Consider the following 20,237-nt stretch of genomic DNA (forward strand, 5'->3'; position numbering starts at 1 on the left):
GGTGGGGTTGGAGGGCACTGGAGGTGGAGACCTGGCGATGAGCAGATGTAGCCTGAGGTCAAGGCTGGGAGGGAGGGGCAGGCAGGGAGGCATCTGCTCAAGGTCACAGGCAGGAGCAACCCTGAGAGACTCAGCAGAATGGGAGCAGACTGCCCTTCAGCTCTTCTGCCCCAACCAAGAAGTGGAAATTTCAAACTATGTCCTAAAAACAACTACCACTTAGTCATTTTAAAAGAATACCCTTTTTTCATCACAAAAGCTGACTTACACTCAATTTTTCATTCAAACACACACACACATTCTCATAATTTCTAAGAGACCTTCTGTATAGAATAGATACCACGTCTGGTCATGCTTCTGACAGTTATATTCCTTTCAACACAAGAAATTTATTCTGAGTCCTTGCTAATTTTTAGCTCTCCATGAAAACTAAGAGGAAATCACTGAATCCTAGCATCCTGACCTTCTCCCACCCTTAGATCTCTCACTCCCAACACCTCCATCTCACACCAGGCCCTCGACTCCTGTTACCTGGACAACAGCTCCCAACAGATTCTGCTGCCTTCAACCTCTCCTTTCTCCATTCTGCACCCCATACACCTAGGCTAAATTTGTGAAATGTTTTTGTCAACAGACGGGACTACAACCTTAACTGTTAGATCCTATCCACATATAGTCTCAACATTATTCTATCCCCAAACCCATACGTGTACTGCATGGAGTGGTTCTCAACCCAAAACAGGATGCCTGGCACATCTCATCAAGAGAATGGCCTATGTACAAAGACTTGAAGTAGCTGAATAGGTATCTGGAGAAAGAAGACTTTAGACAAAGAAAACAACAGGTGCAGAAGCCCTGAGGTGGGAGAATGCCCACTGTGATGGACGACCAGCAACAAGGCCAGTGGGGCTAGAGCAGTGAAAGAGGGTAAGGATGCGGCTTTATCAGATCTGAGGACAAGCCTGTCTCCCTCTGTCTATAAAGCAAATTCTTTGCACTGTCAACACACCACCCACATTTATATCTACTGTAAAATGTGTCAGAATCTCTGGGCAAATCAAAGTACAGTACACGCAACCTTTGCTGCCTAATAACTAACCTTGATTGTTATTTTACACCTGCTTTGCTCTTTCCCTTCTGTAACAGCAAGTTTAATTTTTGAGATCAAAGAACTGTCAGGAGCATAACAGCTTAGGAGTAGTAGAACAGTGCCTGCAAACCTCTGTTAGAAGGATACTGTGTGTCATCTTTCATGGGAACGGGCAGATCTTTCCTCTTGCTGACAGCCTGCTTTCACTTTTTTCTTGAGGTCTTAAAGAAAAGATAAGCTTACTTCTTAGAGCTCTATTCCAAAAGTTAGTTTCACTGGGATGCAGCACATAAATAAGGCCGGGTGCCACTCTCACCAAGGTAAGGAGACCTCAACTGGCGAGCAAAGCCCAGCCCTGATGCCACTGCCACCGGAGGGTTCTCCCCCGTCTGCAGGCCAGGGAGGTGGACGCCCTGCTCTTCTCTGTGCTCTCAGATGCCGTCTGTTCTATTACAGTCACTACCATGCTAATTTGCAATTTGTACAGTTTTATAAGACTATATTGTAATACTATGAACCTGTTTACCTCTCCAGCTGGACTGAAAGACTGGGATTATGCCTTTATTAATTTCTGAATTCTCAGTTCCTGGAGCCTGGGGTAGACAGACATTCCTAATATCTGTGCCTCCTTTCTCCTTCAAAGCTCCTGGGAAGAGGACACGTTCCCCCATGCCTTGAAGTGAATGAGGTCATATGACTTGCTCCAGCCAATCTGATGTCAGCAAAACACCCTTCAGAGAGGTGTATGTAAACACCCTTGTGGAGTTCTCCATTCTTTCTTCACATTTTGCAGTCATAGGGGAAGGTGATGATGATGCAGAAATGTCCTACGATGGAAGCAGAGCCACCACATGGAGGACAGCTCTCAGCGGTGAGCACCCAGACACAAAACGGTCTTTCAATGAATAAGAAATAAACGTCTATGGTGCTAAGCCGCAAAGATTTTGTGGTATTTTTGTTATTGCTGTAAAACCTAGACTATCCTGACAAATCAGATGATAGGTACCTTACACAGATTTTTTAGAAGGAAGAAAAGATATCAAGAAATGCAAAAGTGAGGATGACTCACTGGACAGCAGTCTGGGATGGGAGGGGTAAGTGCTATAGTATTATGAAGCTGCCTGTGGTGAAAGAACTGATTAACAAAATCATTAATCCACTTTATTTTGTCATCTGTCTAGCCTTGTACTCCCAAAGCTAACTGCTTAAATGAAGTTTCTACATTTATTACTGCCATTAAGGAACGAAACTGATTTTGCATTTCACAGCCTTAGTTCTCACCAGAGCAACACCTTCTTGTACACATCTTTTGGACCAAGACAGAAGTCTCTATTTAAAGGAGGTAGTTTTGAAAATGAAAACTAATTAGAAAACAATGTTTGTAAACTCTGCATCCCCCAGTGCAGACCAGTGAGACAGTGGTTATCCAAGCCCATGCAAAAGTTCTTCTCCTGGGAAGTTAAGGAAGAAAGGTAGATACAACTGCCTAAGAGCTTAAATCACCTAAAAAAGAGGGAACCTTTAACATGTAAAAGTGGGTTTGAATCACCCAGATTTCAAAAAGGGGCTTGTGGCATCCCCGTTTATATGAAACAGCCCTCAGCTGGGGCCAGGTAAATGTAAAAAGGTGAATAAACAGCAGGGCTGTGCAGGGAAACAAGGAGAGCAGGCAGTAGGGAGAGCTGATTCACAGAAGATGAGCTGGGAACACAGCCCACCAGAACAGCCTTAGGGAACAAAGCTGGGGGAGGAGGAGGGAAAAACAGGCACTGTGGAGCCAAAGGAAACCAAACCGATATGAAGATGGCTAGCTCATCCCAAGGAAAGTAAGGAGATGAGTCCTCAAAATACCCGAGAAGGCTCCCAGAGATTTCCTGGGGCCAAACCAGAGATGGAGATACCAGCCAGAGAAAGGCTCTCTCCCCAGGGAGGGGCGTAGGGAGGACCCCGACTCTAGGAGGTGGGAACAAAGCAGATCAGCAAGAACCATCCTCACCCCACGATGCAGGACTGGAAAAGAAGCCTATGATGGGCCCCTCCTACCATGCCGGGCTCCTCCTCGTTCCCTGGACAGGATATGGCCTCTCTGAGCATCATCTGCACTAGGAACCCCCTTATTCCCTCTGGTCAATTTCCACTAACAGTTGACGCTCACACATCACCATGTCAAGGCAGCCTCCATCCAGGAAGACACCATGGCCTTCCTGGTGGACTTGAGATCCTCTCCTCTGTGGCTTGTCTTCTCAGGGTGTCCAGCCACCAAGCCCTCAGGATAAATAACTAGAAAGGAGGGAAAATAAAGAGAAATAAAGGGCTCATGTACTTGAAATCTGTGCCACGGTAACATGAGATGATTCACCATGATTTGCCTCAACTGTATAAGGTCACACTCCCAACTCCCTCACAAAGTCGTGTTTTCTGACACAAAGGTATATGAAAACACAGAAAGAAGAGGGAAAAAATTCCAGAATTCGTTTTTCCTCGAGAACTTTTCTTCTTCCTAAAGAACTGTAACAACAGAAAATCTGAGATCAAAGACCTGTTTTATCTTTAAACCATTTAAGACAAAGTATCAAGACAAACTTTACTACCCACCCCTACCAAAAAAATCTCTAAAAGCTGTTGAACAGCTTCAACCTGGGCATAACATTTCAATATAAAAAAACCGATAAACACACAGAATTGGTACAAGTCTGTGCTGTGGTCCTGCTTCACAGCAAGGGTACTGTAGAGGGTGATGTAGCTAAGCACCGAAACCATGAACAGCATTTTTCATCTTGTTGATATGCCCATCACTGGAACCCATGGGCAAAGGAACTGAAGGCGTGATTATTCTATTCAACTAGTTGTTACTTTGTGAATGTAGTTCTGGCAGGCACTTCAGAATATGTTCAATATACCATGACAAAATGGAGCAAGATCTAAGTGCCGAAAAAAGACCTTATGACTCCTGTGTAGAGGCTAACAACACTAAGGGGTATCTGGGGAAACAGCAGGAGCAGGAAAGAAAAAAACAAACTGTTAGGCAATTGTCGAAGAGGAATGTACATTCTTCATAAAAAAAGCTCCTCTGAACCCTCGCCGTGCAAGTTTACGCTTAGGGGTGACACTTGGGTCACATTCTAGCAGTTGTAGCTTCTCACCCAGGGCCCTCTCAGGACCTTCTGTGATTAATCCAGAATCAATTTAAAGGCCAGACCCCTTTCCTGCACTCCTCACCTCTTACTGTCTTACTCAGTCACCAAGTCATGCCCAGCTCTTTGCAACCCCATGGACTGTAGCACGCCAGGTTTCCCGGTCCTTTACTATGTCCCAAAGTTTACACAAATTTATGTTCATTGAGTCAGTGATGCCATCCAATGATCTCATCCTCTGACATCCCCTTCTCTTGCCGTCAATATTTCCCAGTATCAGGGGCTTTTCCAATGAGTCAGCTCTTCACATTACATGGCCAAAGTATTGGAGCTTCAGCTTCAGCATCAATCTAATGACTATTAGGGGTTGATTTCTTTTACAATTGACTGGTTTGACCTTCCTGCAGTCCAAGGGACTCTCCAGAGCCTTCTCCAGCACCACAATTCGAAAGCATCAATTCTTCAGTGCTCAGCCTTCTTTATGGTCCAACTCTCATGTCCGTACATGGCTACTGGAAAAACCACAGCTTTGACTATTTGGACCTTTATTGGCAAAGTAATGTCTCTGCTTTTTAATACGCTGTCTAGGTTTGTCATAGCTTTCCTTCCGAGGAGCAAGTGTCTTTTCATTTCATGGCTGCAGTCACCATAGGCAGTGATTTTGGAGCCCCTTGCATAAACTTCACCACCAATTGCCCACTTGACTCATGATGTTATTTTCATCCAAGGCTACACCTTCTACCATCACTCTTCTCATCTTTTGGGAGCTCTTCCTTCCACTCCAGTATCAATCAAGGGTCCTCTCAAAAGACAGTCTATCAAAGGTGTATGGGCGAGGTTCCGAGACCCAGCAGGAGAGGCTGCAGAACACAGTGGTTAGGAATGACAAGCCTTTAACAGCCACAGGCAGGAGGGAGCAGGGAAGACACAGCTCTACTGGAGACGGGAGAGAGCCAAGGTGATGGAGGAGAGGCTGTCCTGCTGAAGCTGGTAACAGACGGTCACAGGCACTGCCGGCGCCACACAGAAAAGGAGCAGCGGCAGAAGGCACAGACACACCCACCCCTGACTCCGCTCCTCCCCTGGCCTTCCCCTGACTCAACCCAAACCAAAGCCACATGGCGGGAGCCCCAGTGATGACTATCCAGAGGGCAGGCTCCAAGGTGTAGACCGGAACGAAGTGGAGAGGACAGGGGATGGTCAGAGAATCAGTAGGCCAGCTGCCACGGGCCCCTTGTGTTTCAAATGCTCACGACTTTTCCAATTGCCAGTTTCTTTGTGAAAACCAATCGGGGGAGTTTCCAGATTATTCATTCTAATTAAGTTCTTATAGTCATGGTCTTCCATCTTGGCTTGTCCTTCCATCATGAAGGTGGCAAACAGAACAGCAGGTAGACTCCTGGCCTCAGAAATTTCCTGACACTGAAGGGAATCAGACTTTTACAGCCCTTTTGACTGGTGTAAGTGTGGTCCACATCCCAGTAGCATCAGCATCACCCGGAACTGCACAGAAATGCAGATTCGTGAGCCCCATCCATGACCTATGGAATCAAAGTCTCTAAGACTGGGGCCTGGGAATCTGTGTTTTAAAAAGCTCTCAGGGATTCTCATGTATGCATATGCTACTGTTTGAGGAGTCCTCCTTTAGACCCCATCTTTGACATTTTAGGGAGGACAGACCATGGATATCCTATCAGAGACGCTTCAGGTGTAAGGAGCCCTTGACCCTGAACTTCTTCACTACAACCTTTAGCAAGATACCAATGTCTGAGCCTCCGTTTTCTTACTTAGTTGTGGTCACTATAGCCAATAAAATCTATTTCAGCTTTCCAAAGGGCTTGATCTTGAAATCCCTCAGATTTGTCATTTCAGGAGACAATGATGATGGCAGGGATGAACACAGCAGCAGCTCACACTAAGCCTTCTCCACACAACCAGTTTCGTCTGAAAGTGCTGTGCATTTTAACCTGCTTCCTCGCCTTCCCTGTGAGGTGGGCACTATCTTTGCTTCACAGATGTGGCCTATGGAAAAATTCAGTAACTTGTTTTGTCTGTATAAGAAAGGAATACCTACTTCAGAGCTATGAAAACAGTATGAGAAAGCATTCTGCAAATATAAAGCCTTATATAAATGACAGCAGTGTGAACAGCCAACTACTGATGAACTGACCCTGTGGAGTTTCGTTAAGCTCTAACTTCGTGGGATATTCGAGGTAGATTAGAATAGGACTAGCAGGCTTCTTCTTTAAAAAAAAAAATGTGCCAATAAGAGCAGAAATTTCAGTGTTTCAACGGGTGCTATTTGAAGATTTTTCATAAATTTGAAACAGTAGAGGAAAACAAATATTGATGCTAATCCAAATCTAATAAATAGCTTTCCTCGATGACAAGAAACAGCAACAAACCTCTCACCTAAAAGAAGATAAAACCACCTGGTAAGCTCTCCCTAGATACAAAGGGCTGCTGACACAAGTTCTCTTCTGACTCCTCTCCCAGAATTCTGTTTATGGCCAAACAAATGATTTAATCTTCTAGAAACAAAATTCATAAGTAACATCATTTTTACTCTTTTGATAGGACGGATTCTCGATTTAATCAGAATCTTCCTCCTTCAAATGCTCTTTCTATTAAATCATTATCTTCCCCTCTCTAACTCCAGAGATCCATCTTTTCCTCTGCCTAAAACATGCCTCCAGAGTGTACTGGGGGTTGAGCTGGCATCTCAATGGAGAAAGACCTTGGCTGTACAGACAAGAGCCAAGAAATGAAAACTGGTCCCCTCTCCCACCATCAACTGCATGATAGAATACTAGCATTCCATTTTAACTCAGAGAGGTTATCTGACTTATTCACACAGCTGGTAAATGACAAAACATAGAAAAAAAAGTCTTTTCTACTATAACAAAGCCAAATTCTATTTCAATGGATTGAAACAGGCATCATACTTCCCCTCCTCTCTAAAAGCAACATCTTATACAGAGTGAAGTAAGCCAGAAAGAAAAACACCAATACAGTATACTAACACATATATATGGAATTTAGGAAGATGGCAATGACGACCCTGTATGCAAGACAGGGAAAGAGACACAGATGTGTATAACGGACTTTTGGACTCAGAGGGAGAGGGAGAGGGTGGGATGATTTGGGAGAATGACATTCTAACATGTATACTATCATGTGAATTGAATCGCCAGTCTATGTCTGACGCAGGATGCAGCATGCTTGGGGCTGGTGCATGGGGATGACCCAGAAAGATGTTCTGGGGAGGGAGGTGGGAGGGGGGTTCATGTTTGGGAATGCATGTAAGAATTAAAGATTTTAAAATTTAAAAAATAAAAAACTAAAAATTAAAAAAAAAATAAAAATAAAAATAAATAAATAAAAGCAACATCACACAGTTTCTTTTTGTTCCCTACAAAAGACTTCATACCTATATATAAATTCACAACACGGTAAGATGGAATGTACCGTTTGCAGTGTTTGTTCTTTACAGTCAACATTTAGAGTGTTAGACCAAGCAGAAGTGATAAGCTGTTCACTTCCCTCAACAGTAGCAGGAGAGAGCAAACCAAATTTACAGTCAGCAGCAGAGGCACAAGTGTTAGGCAGCCACAAGTACCTGCACGTACACCTCCTAACAGCTGCAGGTAAACGATCTGACAAGGCCAGATTCGACGGAAGAGCATAAGCACCAACAGGGCTGGAGTGAGCTGCTAGACCAGTTAGAAAAAAATACAGGAAGACAAGCAGCTAGACTGCAGAAGCCCTGGTTTTCTGGACTCTTAACTTTAGAAAGGTTTGTTTTGCCTTTATTAGAAATCCTGAATTATGTTCTGTCTACAGATAACACAAATGGTACAAAAAGCAAAGAAAAGCACTTTACAAGGGAGAAGCCAAAGCCTCATGAAAAAAAGCAGATAAAACATAAAAAAGATTAACTGAGTCCCAGAAGGTAAGCTCTGCCAACTTCCCATACAATGTACAGTGACTCAAAGACAAAGTCTCACTCTATTGGCATTTGTGTATATTCCTGGCTGTTAGTTTCAAAAAATAAGAAATTCATATGGGAAGTTTACCTTTTAAATTTTATGGAAAAAAAAAACTGAAGGGAACCAATAATAAACTTTCTATGTATATGTAATTTCACCTTCAACATTAGTTTAAAAATAATCATATTTTTTGTAGGAAAAAATTTATATGTATTCTCCTCTGTCATGTAAATCATTACCTAAGCAATTATCAGTGCTCAGATAAATTGTTAATATACTCTTCACTCAATTTTTCACACTTTACAAATAGATATGGATTTTGTTTGTATTGGGATTCCCTGGTGGCTCAGATGTTAAAGAATCTGCCTGCAATGTGGAAGATCCGGGTTCGAGGGAATGGCTACCTGTTACCGTCTGCTCACCTGGAAAATTCCACAGACAGAGGAGCCTGGAGGGCTACAGTCTACGGGGTCACAAAGAGTCAGACACAACTGAGTAACGAACACTTTGATCATACGCATCATTTTACTTTATTTATTTTTTTAACAGGAGAAAATCAAACAAAAGTTTAGTAACACGTATACATGGGAAAGATCCAGAAGTGAGTGACCTGCATGCACGATTTTAAAGCTGTGATTTACTTTGATATTTCGACAGATAAACTATGCAGCTACATTTAAAAAGTAAAACGTGGCTTATTGTAACTGTTTAAGACATCAAGATTTCAAGATGGCATGCATGCTAACTCTTGTCCAACTCTATGCAACCCTATGGACTGTAGACCTGCAGGCTCCTCTGTCCACGGGATTCTCCAGGCAAGAACTGGAGTGGGTTGCCATGCCCTCCTCTAGAGGATCTTCCTGACCCAAGGATCGAACCTGAGTCTCTTACATCTCCTGCATTGTCGGGCAGGTTCTTTACCACTATCACCACGTGGGAAGCAAATTTTAACATATACTATCAATTTAATAATAGCTTTGAAATGAAAAAAGTTATATTCCATTAAATGATCATATTAATTTAACAGACATCCCTATTTCAAAAGTAATAAAATGAAAAAGAGAAAGAGATTGTAATCAAGAAAATACATTTTCTTATTTGGAGAAAAGATACAGCAGAATAGGTAAACCTTGTAATACAGAGCCAGATTTCCTGGGTTCAAACCCTGGCTCCTCCACTTACTAGGTGATCTCAGGCAAACTAGCCAGCCTCTGTGAACCTCATTCTCTACTTCAGACAAGAAGACGACAAAGAGAACATCAGTCATGCAAGGCTGTTATGAAGATTCAGAGATTAATGTTCTTAAAGTACCTCAAACAACCCCAAGAAGGTCCCTCAAACAACCCAAGATGATGAATGCTACATGAGAATTTGTTAAATAATAACAGTTATCACCACCACAGCCACCACCTCCTCCCAGGACTCACTGAAGTTTTCGCTGCATTGAGGTGAACAAATTTCCAATTCAACCAGCCAATAAAATGCTTTAATTTGGGGAAATATTTACCAACTGAGCACCTGACACTATGCCAGATTTTTAGAAGAAGGAAGATGAAAAGTAAAATAATTACAGAACCATGGTACTGCTTCTAGAAGAAAGGCCTTATAACTAGGGGTATGTGGTGACCCAGGCTTCAGAACATCCACAAGCCCTCTGAAATGAGGTACAAAATTACACCTGCACATGCATTTTTCTAGGATGCCACCCCAGATTCCAGAAAAGGCCTGGGGTGGGGCGGGCGGGGGGCGGGGGCGGGTACAGTTGAGAGCTATTTGGTTCAGGTAATCACATCCATTAAAAGATAAATGGGCCAAAGCTTAATTTTAGTGAAAGACACTTGTGTATTCTCAATGACTTGATTCAATTGTAAATGGATTCTTTTACTTTGAAAGGTATGCACAGTTCCCACTTCCTAATCAGATGTTTCTTAAATATCAAACAAGTCACCATCAGAAATGTAAATCCTGGGGTATCAGAAACTCATTCTACCTCTTCCTCCAGTCTTCCAGAAAAGGAAGCTACTTGCTTTATATAAATCTCCAAGTTCACCTGCAATATGCAGCCAGTCAGTTTCCAAATCTCCAGAGCAATGGCTTCCGGAATGAGTCATCCTAAACCTTCCTGTTTCTTGAACAATGCCTGGTATTGCAGAGAGATGACGAACAGCTGCTGCTCGAGCCATCATCAAACCTTGCAAGTGGATAAAGACGAATCCTGGAAGCCATTTACTTACTACATTGGAAAGAAAATAAGCTGTGTTTTGCACTATACTTGAAATGTCTAGGGCACCCCTCGTTTTATATACATACCACACACTAAGGGATTCTACCACTGGAGTTCCTTGGGGTACCCTTTTCAGTGCTCAACATGTCATAATTACATCCATGTCTTAGACAACAGGGTACAGTGGCTCAGTGGCAAAGAATGGGCAGAGGAGCCTGGCAAAGCTACAGTCCATGGGGTCACAAAGAGTTGGACATGACCTGGCGACTGAGCGAGCGCACACACAGACACACACACACACACACACACACACACACACACACTTCGACAACATGGTTTTGCAGAAAGGCCACAGATATTGTAATCAGATAGTCCTGGGCCCCACTCTGACTGCACTACTTCTTAGCTGGGTGATCATGGAAGGCTATTAAACCTCTCTAGATGGTAATTTTCTCACAGTTGAAAATTCCTTCTCCTTTTAGAGGACTACTGAAGTTTCAGTCTCATAAAGACGTGCCAGAATCCACAATATTGTCCCTGAACTTTCCCTTTTCCATACCGACTTATAAATAAATGATTTATCATAACAATAATTAACCATGGCGGGGGGGGGGAGGGAGGGAAGCCATTGATTTTAACTACTTTGCCTTCCCATAAAATCTTATCTCTCACAAATGACTCCTTGATAACATATTGTTACTAGAATGATCAGTATTCCTAACCAGGGTTGTTATGCAACATTGAGGCAAAAAGAAAGTCACAAGCACTCAGTCATCCCCAGTGACTTTTCTCCCACCTTTTCTTCTATTTTTAGCTTCACAAGTTACCAATGACTGCCAAGTCCATTTTAGACAGTGCAGGTGTGAACCTCAGACTGTTTTGTTATGGTACCAGTATTTAGACACTACCTAAAATATGCACTCTATGTTAGGACACCACAATCTTTAAAAACTTGCAAACTGACACTGCATACAAGAGCAAAATTTCTGAGGCCTAGATTTCCATAAATATGTCTATGTAAGTCCATCGGCTTAGAAGAAGCCTACAGCTTGGGAAGAAAACATTTAAGCTGCAACATGCCCAAAGCTTCCCAGACATTGCCTCTGTTCTCAGAAAAACTTGACCCACAATGTATCTCACCACAGCAGAAGAACATGAGGCTTCAAGAGCTCAGAGAATAACGTGCGAGGGTAGACAGTAGCGGCCTTGCAACTCAAAGCTTGAGCTGGCCGGAAGTCACTGTCTCTTAAATAAGACCAACACGTGCTCTCGTATCTGATTTGACTCACCTTTCCTGGAAGACGCATGCCTCCCTTAATGACCTTTATCTTCTGACAGGCTACCATAAGCAGACAAGAAAAGAGCAAGGAGGATAAATTCACAAACTTTTTGGATTGATGAAGATAGGCCTGGGAGTTTTTTGCTTAGGACACACTGACTGCAAACTTTAATCTTAGTAACTATTAGTTACTATACACACCTATAACCACAGCACTTCCCCTCCCACCAAGACCCCGACCCCTCCACCTCAATCCCAGGAGGATCACAAGCCCTTGTGTGCTCCAATGAAAGAAAAGTTAATGTGTGGCATTATCAACAGCATGTACTGACCATTCTCAAGAGGGATAAGATCATACCAGCAGGTACTATAAAGCCTATGGGCATTCATCGGAAAAGGTCCTGATGCTAGGAAAGACTGAAGTCAGGAGAAGGGGACAACAGAGGACGAGATGGTTGGATGGCATCACCAACTCAATGGACATGAGTTTGAGAAACTCGGGGAGATGATGAAGGACAAGGGAAGCCTGGCGTGCTGCAGTCCACGGCGTCACAAAGAATTGGACACTACTGAGTGACTGAACAACAACAATGGATTTAGGGGAAAAAAAAATAGACCCTAGGTCCTCCGTGCATTTGAAAGTCAATTCAGAATATGGACTATGGAACCAGACTGGCTGGACTCAAACCTCCCTTGTCCCGCCCACTCAGTGATCTTGGGCAAGTTACCTCTAGGTTTCAGTTTTCTCATTTGTGTGTGTGTGTGTGTCTGTGAGTGTGGGGCTGTGTGTATGTGTGTGTGCACACAAGTGCACTCAGTTGTGTCCAACTCTTTTTGACCCCATGGACTGTTGCTCACCAGGCTCCTCAGTCCATGGGATTTTCCAGGCAAGGATACAGGAATGGGTTGCCCTGTCCTCCTCCAGGAGAATCTTCCTGACCCAGGGATTGAACCCACGTCTCCCACATTGCATGCGGATTCATCACCACTGCACCACCACCTGAGAACCCCCTTCCTCATCTGTGGAATGCAAATAAAAGCATCTAACACAGAGGCTTGTAGTGATCATTAAATTTTATACCAGAACCTGCAAGGCACATAATTAAGTGCTATGAAGTGTTAGCACTGATTTTAATTTAAATACAAGGAAGAAACGACATGCTTTGCCTATGAGATACGTGTATAAAATGACTATAAGTTGGCCATACTGGTATAACTTAGATCAGAACGTGTTTCTCAATCAACAAAGTCTTATTTCCAGCAGAAGAAGGTGGTAAGCCAGGCCTGAAGCATTCCAGCTCAGACACAGAAAATGGGCAACCTTGTTCTTCTTTGAGAGGGAGTCGGACATGACTGAGTGACTCCACTTTCACTTTTCACTTTCATGCATTGGAGAAGGAAATGGCAACCCACTCCAGTGTTCTTGCCTGGAGAGTCCCAGGGACGGCGGAGCCTGGTGGGCTGCCATCTATAGGGTCGCACAGAGTCGGACACGACTGAAGTGACTTAGCAGCAGCACCAGGGTGGGATTCAGTCTCTGGGTTGGGACGATCCCCTGGAGAAGGAAAAGGCAAATATCCACTCTGATATTCCTGCCTGGGAAATCCCATGGACAGAGGAGCCTGTTGGGTTACAGTCCATGGGGTTGCAAAGAGCTGGACATGACTGATCACTCACGCATGCATCAGGGTGCAGACTGTAAATGAAAAAGAGAGAACTTCCAGTTTCTCAGGTCTGAAGAGCCACTGAGACCCTGCCTGAGTGAAGAGTGCCTGAAGGAAAGAGGTCAAGGCAGAGAAGGCTGATCCAGAGGCCGAGAATCACAGGAAGACTTGGGTGAACAGTCAAGCTGGCACAACCGGTGAATCATTCTGACTGAGGTAAGTGAGACAGATTTCAAGGAGATGAAGAAATGGTGGAACACTGCAGAAAATATTCCAGCAGCCAAAGCCCCAAATAAGGCAGCCCCAGCACTCCGACAGTATATATAGAAAGAGGGAATGTAGCCACCAGTTATTTCATTAGAGGGGAAAAATGACAGTCTTAGAAGCAGCCTGATGAGAAGAATTTTTAATGAAACAAAAACTTAAGATGAAAGACTTAAAAAGAAGGTTAAAAAAAAAAACTCTACCACTATGAGAGGCAAAAGTTGAGGGACATGAATGGTTTTCAGAAGAAAAAAAATCAGAACTCCTTGGGAAAATGGCTGATTTGGAGGCTGGAGCAGGAAATGGGAAAAGATACGCTTAGAATAACTTGTGCTGAAAAGGAAGAAAGGTATCAGAGACTACTAGGGCCTTTTAAGAAGTACGCAGGAGATAAATAAAAACGGAGCATGAAAAAGAATATTGCCTTCAATGGATTGAAACAAATACATTACAAATGTATTTACAAACAACAAACAAATATGAGATCTTACTGATACTTGAAAAAGAAAAAAACTCACTGGTTGTTAGGGCATTAAATCATAACTCAGAAAATTGATACAAGGGAAAAAAAATCAAGCCTTTCCCTCGTCCTTCCTGTACAATCTTTTTTTCAGAAGACCCAAGTAGTTCATGAGGGTAAATTTTGATTTTTCTTTTTGAGAGTAAATTCTTTATAGACAGAATTCCAACTGATAAATGCAAGAGGAATGTTAGATTTAGATCATCATTTTGCAACCTCTAATGAAATGGATCTAGGTTACAACTATCAAGGATGTTACAATCATTAGGTGAAAGGTAGAAAGGTAAGTTGACCCCACCTGAACCTACTAATCACTCTTGTGACCTCAAACAGGGACACATTCAGGCATCACGTCTCTCGTGATGCATGCAACAGACTATGCACAGTAATACCTGACAAGAATGCTGCTCTTAAGTCTGGATCTAATCAAGCCGCTCCATCTCGCTGCTAGATTTCACGAAACACGGAAAATAAATGAACAAACTAGACAGCATCACAAGAAGTGACCCCAGATGTGGACATTCTACTTGACAAATGACCTGCTATCTCCATCGCATCAAAGGCATGAAAAAAGAAACAGGGGGATGAGATGGTTATAAAATAAAATAGATTTGAAAACCTAACAACTAAACACAATGCAGGGACCTTAATTCCTGGTTGCAGCCAATCATAAGTGAAGAGACATCTCTGAGAAAAATTAAATATGGGAATTATGTTAAGGAAGTATTATTAAAAATTTTAGGCAAGAAAGGCACACAACTTCTTTTTTTTTTTTAAGGAACAAAGTCCTTATCAGAGAGGTAAACTGAAACACTAATGAGTGAGATGACAGAAAATTTAGGATTTTGTTTTAAAATATACCAGTCCCTCACAAAAGAAAAGTGAGGAAAAGAGAAGTAAGTGAAACGAAATTGGTAAAATGTTAATAGCTAAAGGTGGGAAGTAATTACATTGTTCTCTCATAATGTCCCCAACACAAAGTTAAAAAAGAAAATTAAATGGTTTTGGTGTAAAGTCAATCTGTGCCTTATCTTACCAGTGATTTTTTAGGAGGTAGCTAAGAAAAATCTAGTCATTCCACCTAGCCTAAAGAGGTGCAAAGAGTCTCAACCAGCTTGCATTCTGAATTCAATATGACAATAAGTGACTGAACCAAGGAACCAGGAGTTCTATAGTAACAATCGAATGTCAGCTTACATTTTCCCAGGAAGAGACAGCCTACAAGCCACCTGGGTTGGGCAACACAACTCACAAAGAGCTTATCTGATGACAGTTGATGTCAGATTGTTAAGATCTGTGAGAGCCCAAGGCAGCATGGGCAAGGGCCACACAGATTCCTAAATCAGATCTTGGTCAATACAGAAGTTGCAAACTTTCCTACCAACTTGTGTAATACACAAAGCTACTTTCTTACCAGTGGTAATGAATCTGTGCTGACTTGTCCCTATAATCACTCAGCTGTAATCTGGAAGTACAGCTCATGACATAAAAAACTGAAGGTCCACAGAAAGAGCTTAGCCATGATTTACTTGCATTAGTACCACTGTCCTAACCAAGGGGCCAACCACATGACCCCAGGTGTTTACAAGTCACCCACTGGTCTGATACACACTGCTTGTGTTTTTCTCTTTCCTTCAAACACTTCTGTAATGGACTGAATACTTGTGTTCCCCAAAAATTAATGTTGAAGCCATAAGACCCAAGATGCTGGTATTTGGAGGGCATGCGGGAGGTACTAAGGGTGAGACAGGTCATGAGGGTGGTATCTCCATGATGGAGTTAGTGGCCTTATAAGAAAAGGAGAGAGATGGAAGAATCAGAACAAAAAAAAAAATTCTAAAATGTGTATGAAAACACAAAAGACTCCAAATAGTCAAAGCAGTTTTAAGAGAGAGAACAAAGCTCCAGGTATCACATACCCTGATTTCAAATAATTTATATTGCAAAGTTACAGTCATCAAAACAGTATGGTACTGGTACAAAAACAGATACACAGATGCCAGTACCTATATCAAAACAATGTGGTACTGGCACATAGAGAACTCAGAAATAATGGTGCATTAATCTATGACAAACGAGGACTATACAACAGAGGAAAGACAGCCTCTTCAATAAATAGAGTTGGGAAAGCCACAGGCAAAAGAATCAAACTGGACCACTTTCTCATACCATATACAAAAACAAACTCAAAACAGATTGAGGACTTACAAACATAAGATCTGAAACCATAAAACTCCTAGAAGAAAACATAGGCAGTACACTCTGGTATCAGTCTAGCAATACTTTTTTGGATCTGTCTCCTCAGGCAAGGGAAACAAAAGAAAAAATAAACAAAAGGGACTCCATCAAACTAAAAGGCTTTTCACAGTGAAAGAACCCATCAACAAAACGAAAACTCCCATGCAGCTTACTGAATGGGAGTACGTTAATTAGTTGCAAACGATATACCCAACAAGGAGCTGATCTAAAATATGCAAACAACTCATACAACTCAACATCAAAAACAAAAATAACCCCACTAAAAAAGAAAATGGGCAGAGGACCGGAAGGGACATTTTCCCAAAGAAGACAAGCAGATGGCCAACAGGCATATGAAAAGATGCTCAACATCAGTAATCATCAGGGAAATGCAATCCAAAACCACAGTGAGATATCGCCTCACGACTGTCAGAATGACTATCATCAAAAAGACGACAAACAACAAGTGCTGGTGAGGACACACAGGAAAGGGAGTCCTCCCATACCACTGGTCATGGCTATCGTCGGCACAGTCACCATGGAAAACTGTATGGAGCTTCCTCAAAAAATTAAAATAGAAATACCATATGCCCCACGAATCTCACATGTGGGTATTAATCCAAAGTAAACAAAAGCCCTAATCAGAAAAGATATATGCACCCCTATGTTCTCTGCCACGCTATTACAACAGGCAAGATAAGGAAGTAAGTGACGTGTCCGCTGATGGATGAATGGATCAAGAAGATGGGGTACATACATATAACAAAAGATTACTCAGCCATTAAACAAATGAATTCTTACCATTGGGGACAATATGGATGGATCTAGAGGGTATTATGTCAAGTGAAATAAGCTAGAGAAAAACATACTGGATGATCTCATTTACATATGGAATCTAAAAACCAAAACAAAATGAAAGTAGACAAAGATACAGAGAATAAACAAGTGACGGGGGTGGCACAAAACAGGTGAACAAGATTAAGAGGTATAAGCCTCCAGCTGTAAAATAGATAAGCCATGAGGATGTCATATACAGCATAAGGAATATGGTCAATAATACTGTAATAACTTCGTATGGGAACAGATGGTAACTAGGATTACATCATTACATCATTTTCTAATGTACGCAAAGACCAATCAGTATGTGGTACACCTGAAACTAACGTCATATTATATGTCAACTATATTTCAGTTTAAAAAAAGAAAAAAGAGAAGGCGATCTCTTTTCCTCCACAGGCACCAAGGAATGGTCACATCAGGGCAAAGAGGGAAGGTGGCTGCCTACTGGCCAGGAAAAAATATGCTGGCACCTTGATCTTGCACTTCGCAGCCTCCCAAACTGTGAGAAAATACATTTCTGTTATGTAAGTCCCCAGTCTATGGTATTTTTTTATGGTAGCCTGAATAAACTAATACATATTTCACCTATTTTTCTCTTTCTTTCAAACACTTTCCAACTCCTTTGATGGGAAGGTTCCATGATCACAAAGGTGGTTCCAGAGCCAAGGGAGGGAAAACAGTTGAAAATTATGGGTTTCCAATGTCGGAAAACTTGACAATCTTCCCCCAGTTAAAAAAAAAAACAAAAACTGGGCATGCACTTATGAAATGTATTTGGCATGTCCCAAGGAGAACTAATGCAATATCAGAACCAAAGAAGGCCTAATAAAGTATATCTTATTTGAAGTAACCACACTCAGAATGATTAATAAGAGTAAATATGTATTTTGGTAAGGTACACCACAACATCATCCCAGACAGGGGGAAGTTCAAGCCTCTATGCAGATGAACACTCCAGATCTATTTACAAAGAAACCCTGGACGATCCTCCTCACAGACTGCCTGGCTGCCCTCCTGTCAGCCGGTATTCTGTGCAGTGAAAAAGTAACTGTCAAGGGTAACAAGAATACAATTTAACATACTTTCCCCTAGACTCCTGAAAAGTCTCTAACTCTGATTTTTGTGTTTATTTAGCTATCATATCTTTGGGACACATTTCCTCACTTTGTAGGGAACCCTGTACGCCACATGGTAAGGCCATTTGCGGTAATTCCTAAAATCCCCTGGTCATTTGACCTAAAGATGTCCTATTACTGCTCAACTAATCCTCAAAACATCCTTCTAAGGTAGATCACGTACAGTCATCTCTACGTGGGAAGAATTCTTAGGGAAGGAGGTACACATCCTAGAAAGGCCGAAGACTCAACATTGATTCAGACCCTTTTCCTGCCCAAAGGAAGCCACACCAAACCCAGTGTTTCTCCTTAAGACTCAAGTTTCACAAACCTATCTTTCAAGAGCTGGAAGTCCCTCAGCAAGATCTTTCAAGGCCAACAACTACGACTTCTTTTTAAATTACAGACCAAAATATCTACCTTGTGGTTCCTTCTCGGTACAGTCTCCTTAATGATGCAAAATTTTTTAAAGCTAAGTAAAACCTCCCAAAGTTGCCCAAGGCCCTGGTGAGCAGGGACACCAGTAAGTCAGTAGTGCCTGCTGAGTGACTTATGAGAGATCCCAGGCCGTCCCGCTTCTCTTAACCACAAAACATGTCTGACCTGCTCGGGCCATTAGATGCACTTAGAACCCAACAAGGGACACTCCTCCACCAGGAAATCCTACCGAACACACCAGCAGGAAGTCAATATTTAAGATTCTGGGGGCGTCGCCGAGACCTAAGTGCTGGCGACTGGAGAGCCCAGGAGCTAAAGATCGCCCCGGAACTTCCAACTCCGGCGTCGGTCCCTCGGCCGTGGCGGCGGCCAGAGCCAGTGTCGGTGCCCAAAGCTTGCAACGAGGCGTCCGACACCGGTGCACACGTCTCTTGCCTCCTGAAAACTGAGGTCCCGCGCTTGGGGCCTTGGGCTCGCTGTCGGGACAGGGCCGGCCGTTAGGCACCGGACACCTGCAGCTCCCCCTCTGGAGAAAGGCAAACGGCCCTTCTTCCGGCGATGCTCGCGGTCCCGCTGCCAGAATCCAGGTGCGCTTGGGCTAAGTCAGGTGCACCTAGGGGAGAGGGAAACCGCCGCTCCGCGGGGGGCACCCCACGACCCCGCTTTCCCGGGGCCCTCTTCTGCCTAGTCCGGCACAAGCGCCCCACTCCCGGCACCTCCCCAACTTCCAGATGCCTTCCTCGGCCGCCCCGGAGGGTGGGCGCGGGCTCCACGTGCGCTCCTCCCACGCCCATTCCGGCCGCGCACGACCCGGCCACTCACCCGGCTCCCGGCGGCGCTGCGCTTCCTCCGCAGGGTGAGCCCGCTCCGCAGCAGCGCCGGCAGGTCCCGCAGCCGCGGCCGCGGAGCCACCGGCAGCTGCTCGCGCTCCGGCTCGCGCGCGCTGGGGCTGCGGCGCAGGGCGCCGTCCGCCGCCGCCACGGCCGCCACTGCGGCCAGAGCCGGGCTCTCGCACGGCGGCTGCATCTTGACGGAACCCACGGCCATCCTCATGCCCTGACGGCGGCTGTGGCGCCGGCGGCTCTTCCCCGCGCTCGCCTCCGCGCGCCGTCCGCGCCTTCGCCAGGCAGCAAGAGGGCGCGACTGCGGCTCGGGCGCGGGGCGCGCTGCCAGCCGCTGCCCATTGGCGCGCGCCGCGGCCCCCGCCAGGCTCAGCGCCGCGCGCCTCCCCCTCTCCGCCCAGGTGCGCCCGGCCCCGCCCCGCCCCGCCCTCGCCGCGGCACACCTCCGCCTGCGGACCCGGCCCCCGCAGCCACTCCCGGAACCTCGAGCACCGTCTCTTCCACAGGTGCGGGATTCGCAGAATCCACCACCGAACCCACGCCACTGCCCGCCCCATCCCCCTACTCCCTTTAGGCTGAAAAGTCCCACTTCACCCCCTT

At 44.1% G+C, this 20,237-nt stretch overlaps 1 protein-coding gene across 1 annotated transcript in view; it reads right to left on the reverse strand.

Annotated features, from left to right (window-relative positions):
- The window catches only part of RAPGEF5 (Rap guanine nucleotide exchange factor 5), a 233,557-nt gene extending 213,554 nt beyond the window's left edge, over window positions 1–20,003 (reverse strand). The window contains exon 1 of the mRNA XM_069587656.1: window positions 19,618–20,003. Within this exon, the coding sequence (XP_069443757.1) occupies window positions 19,618–19,848 (231 nt within the window). The 5' untranslated portion in view covers window positions 19,849–20,003. The remainder of the gene's footprint in view (window positions 1–19,617) is intronic.
- Between the last annotated feature and the right edge of the window lie 234 nt (window positions 20,004–20,237).

The sequence above is a fragment of the Ovis canadensis genome, chromosome 4, assembly GCF_042477335.2.
Source record: "Ovis canadensis isolate MfBH-ARS-UI-01 breed Bighorn chromosome 4, ARS-UI_OviCan_v2, whole genome shotgun sequence".
Taxonomy (NCBI): domain Eukaryota; kingdom Metazoa; phylum Chordata; class Mammalia; order Artiodactyla; family Bovidae; genus Ovis; species Ovis canadensis.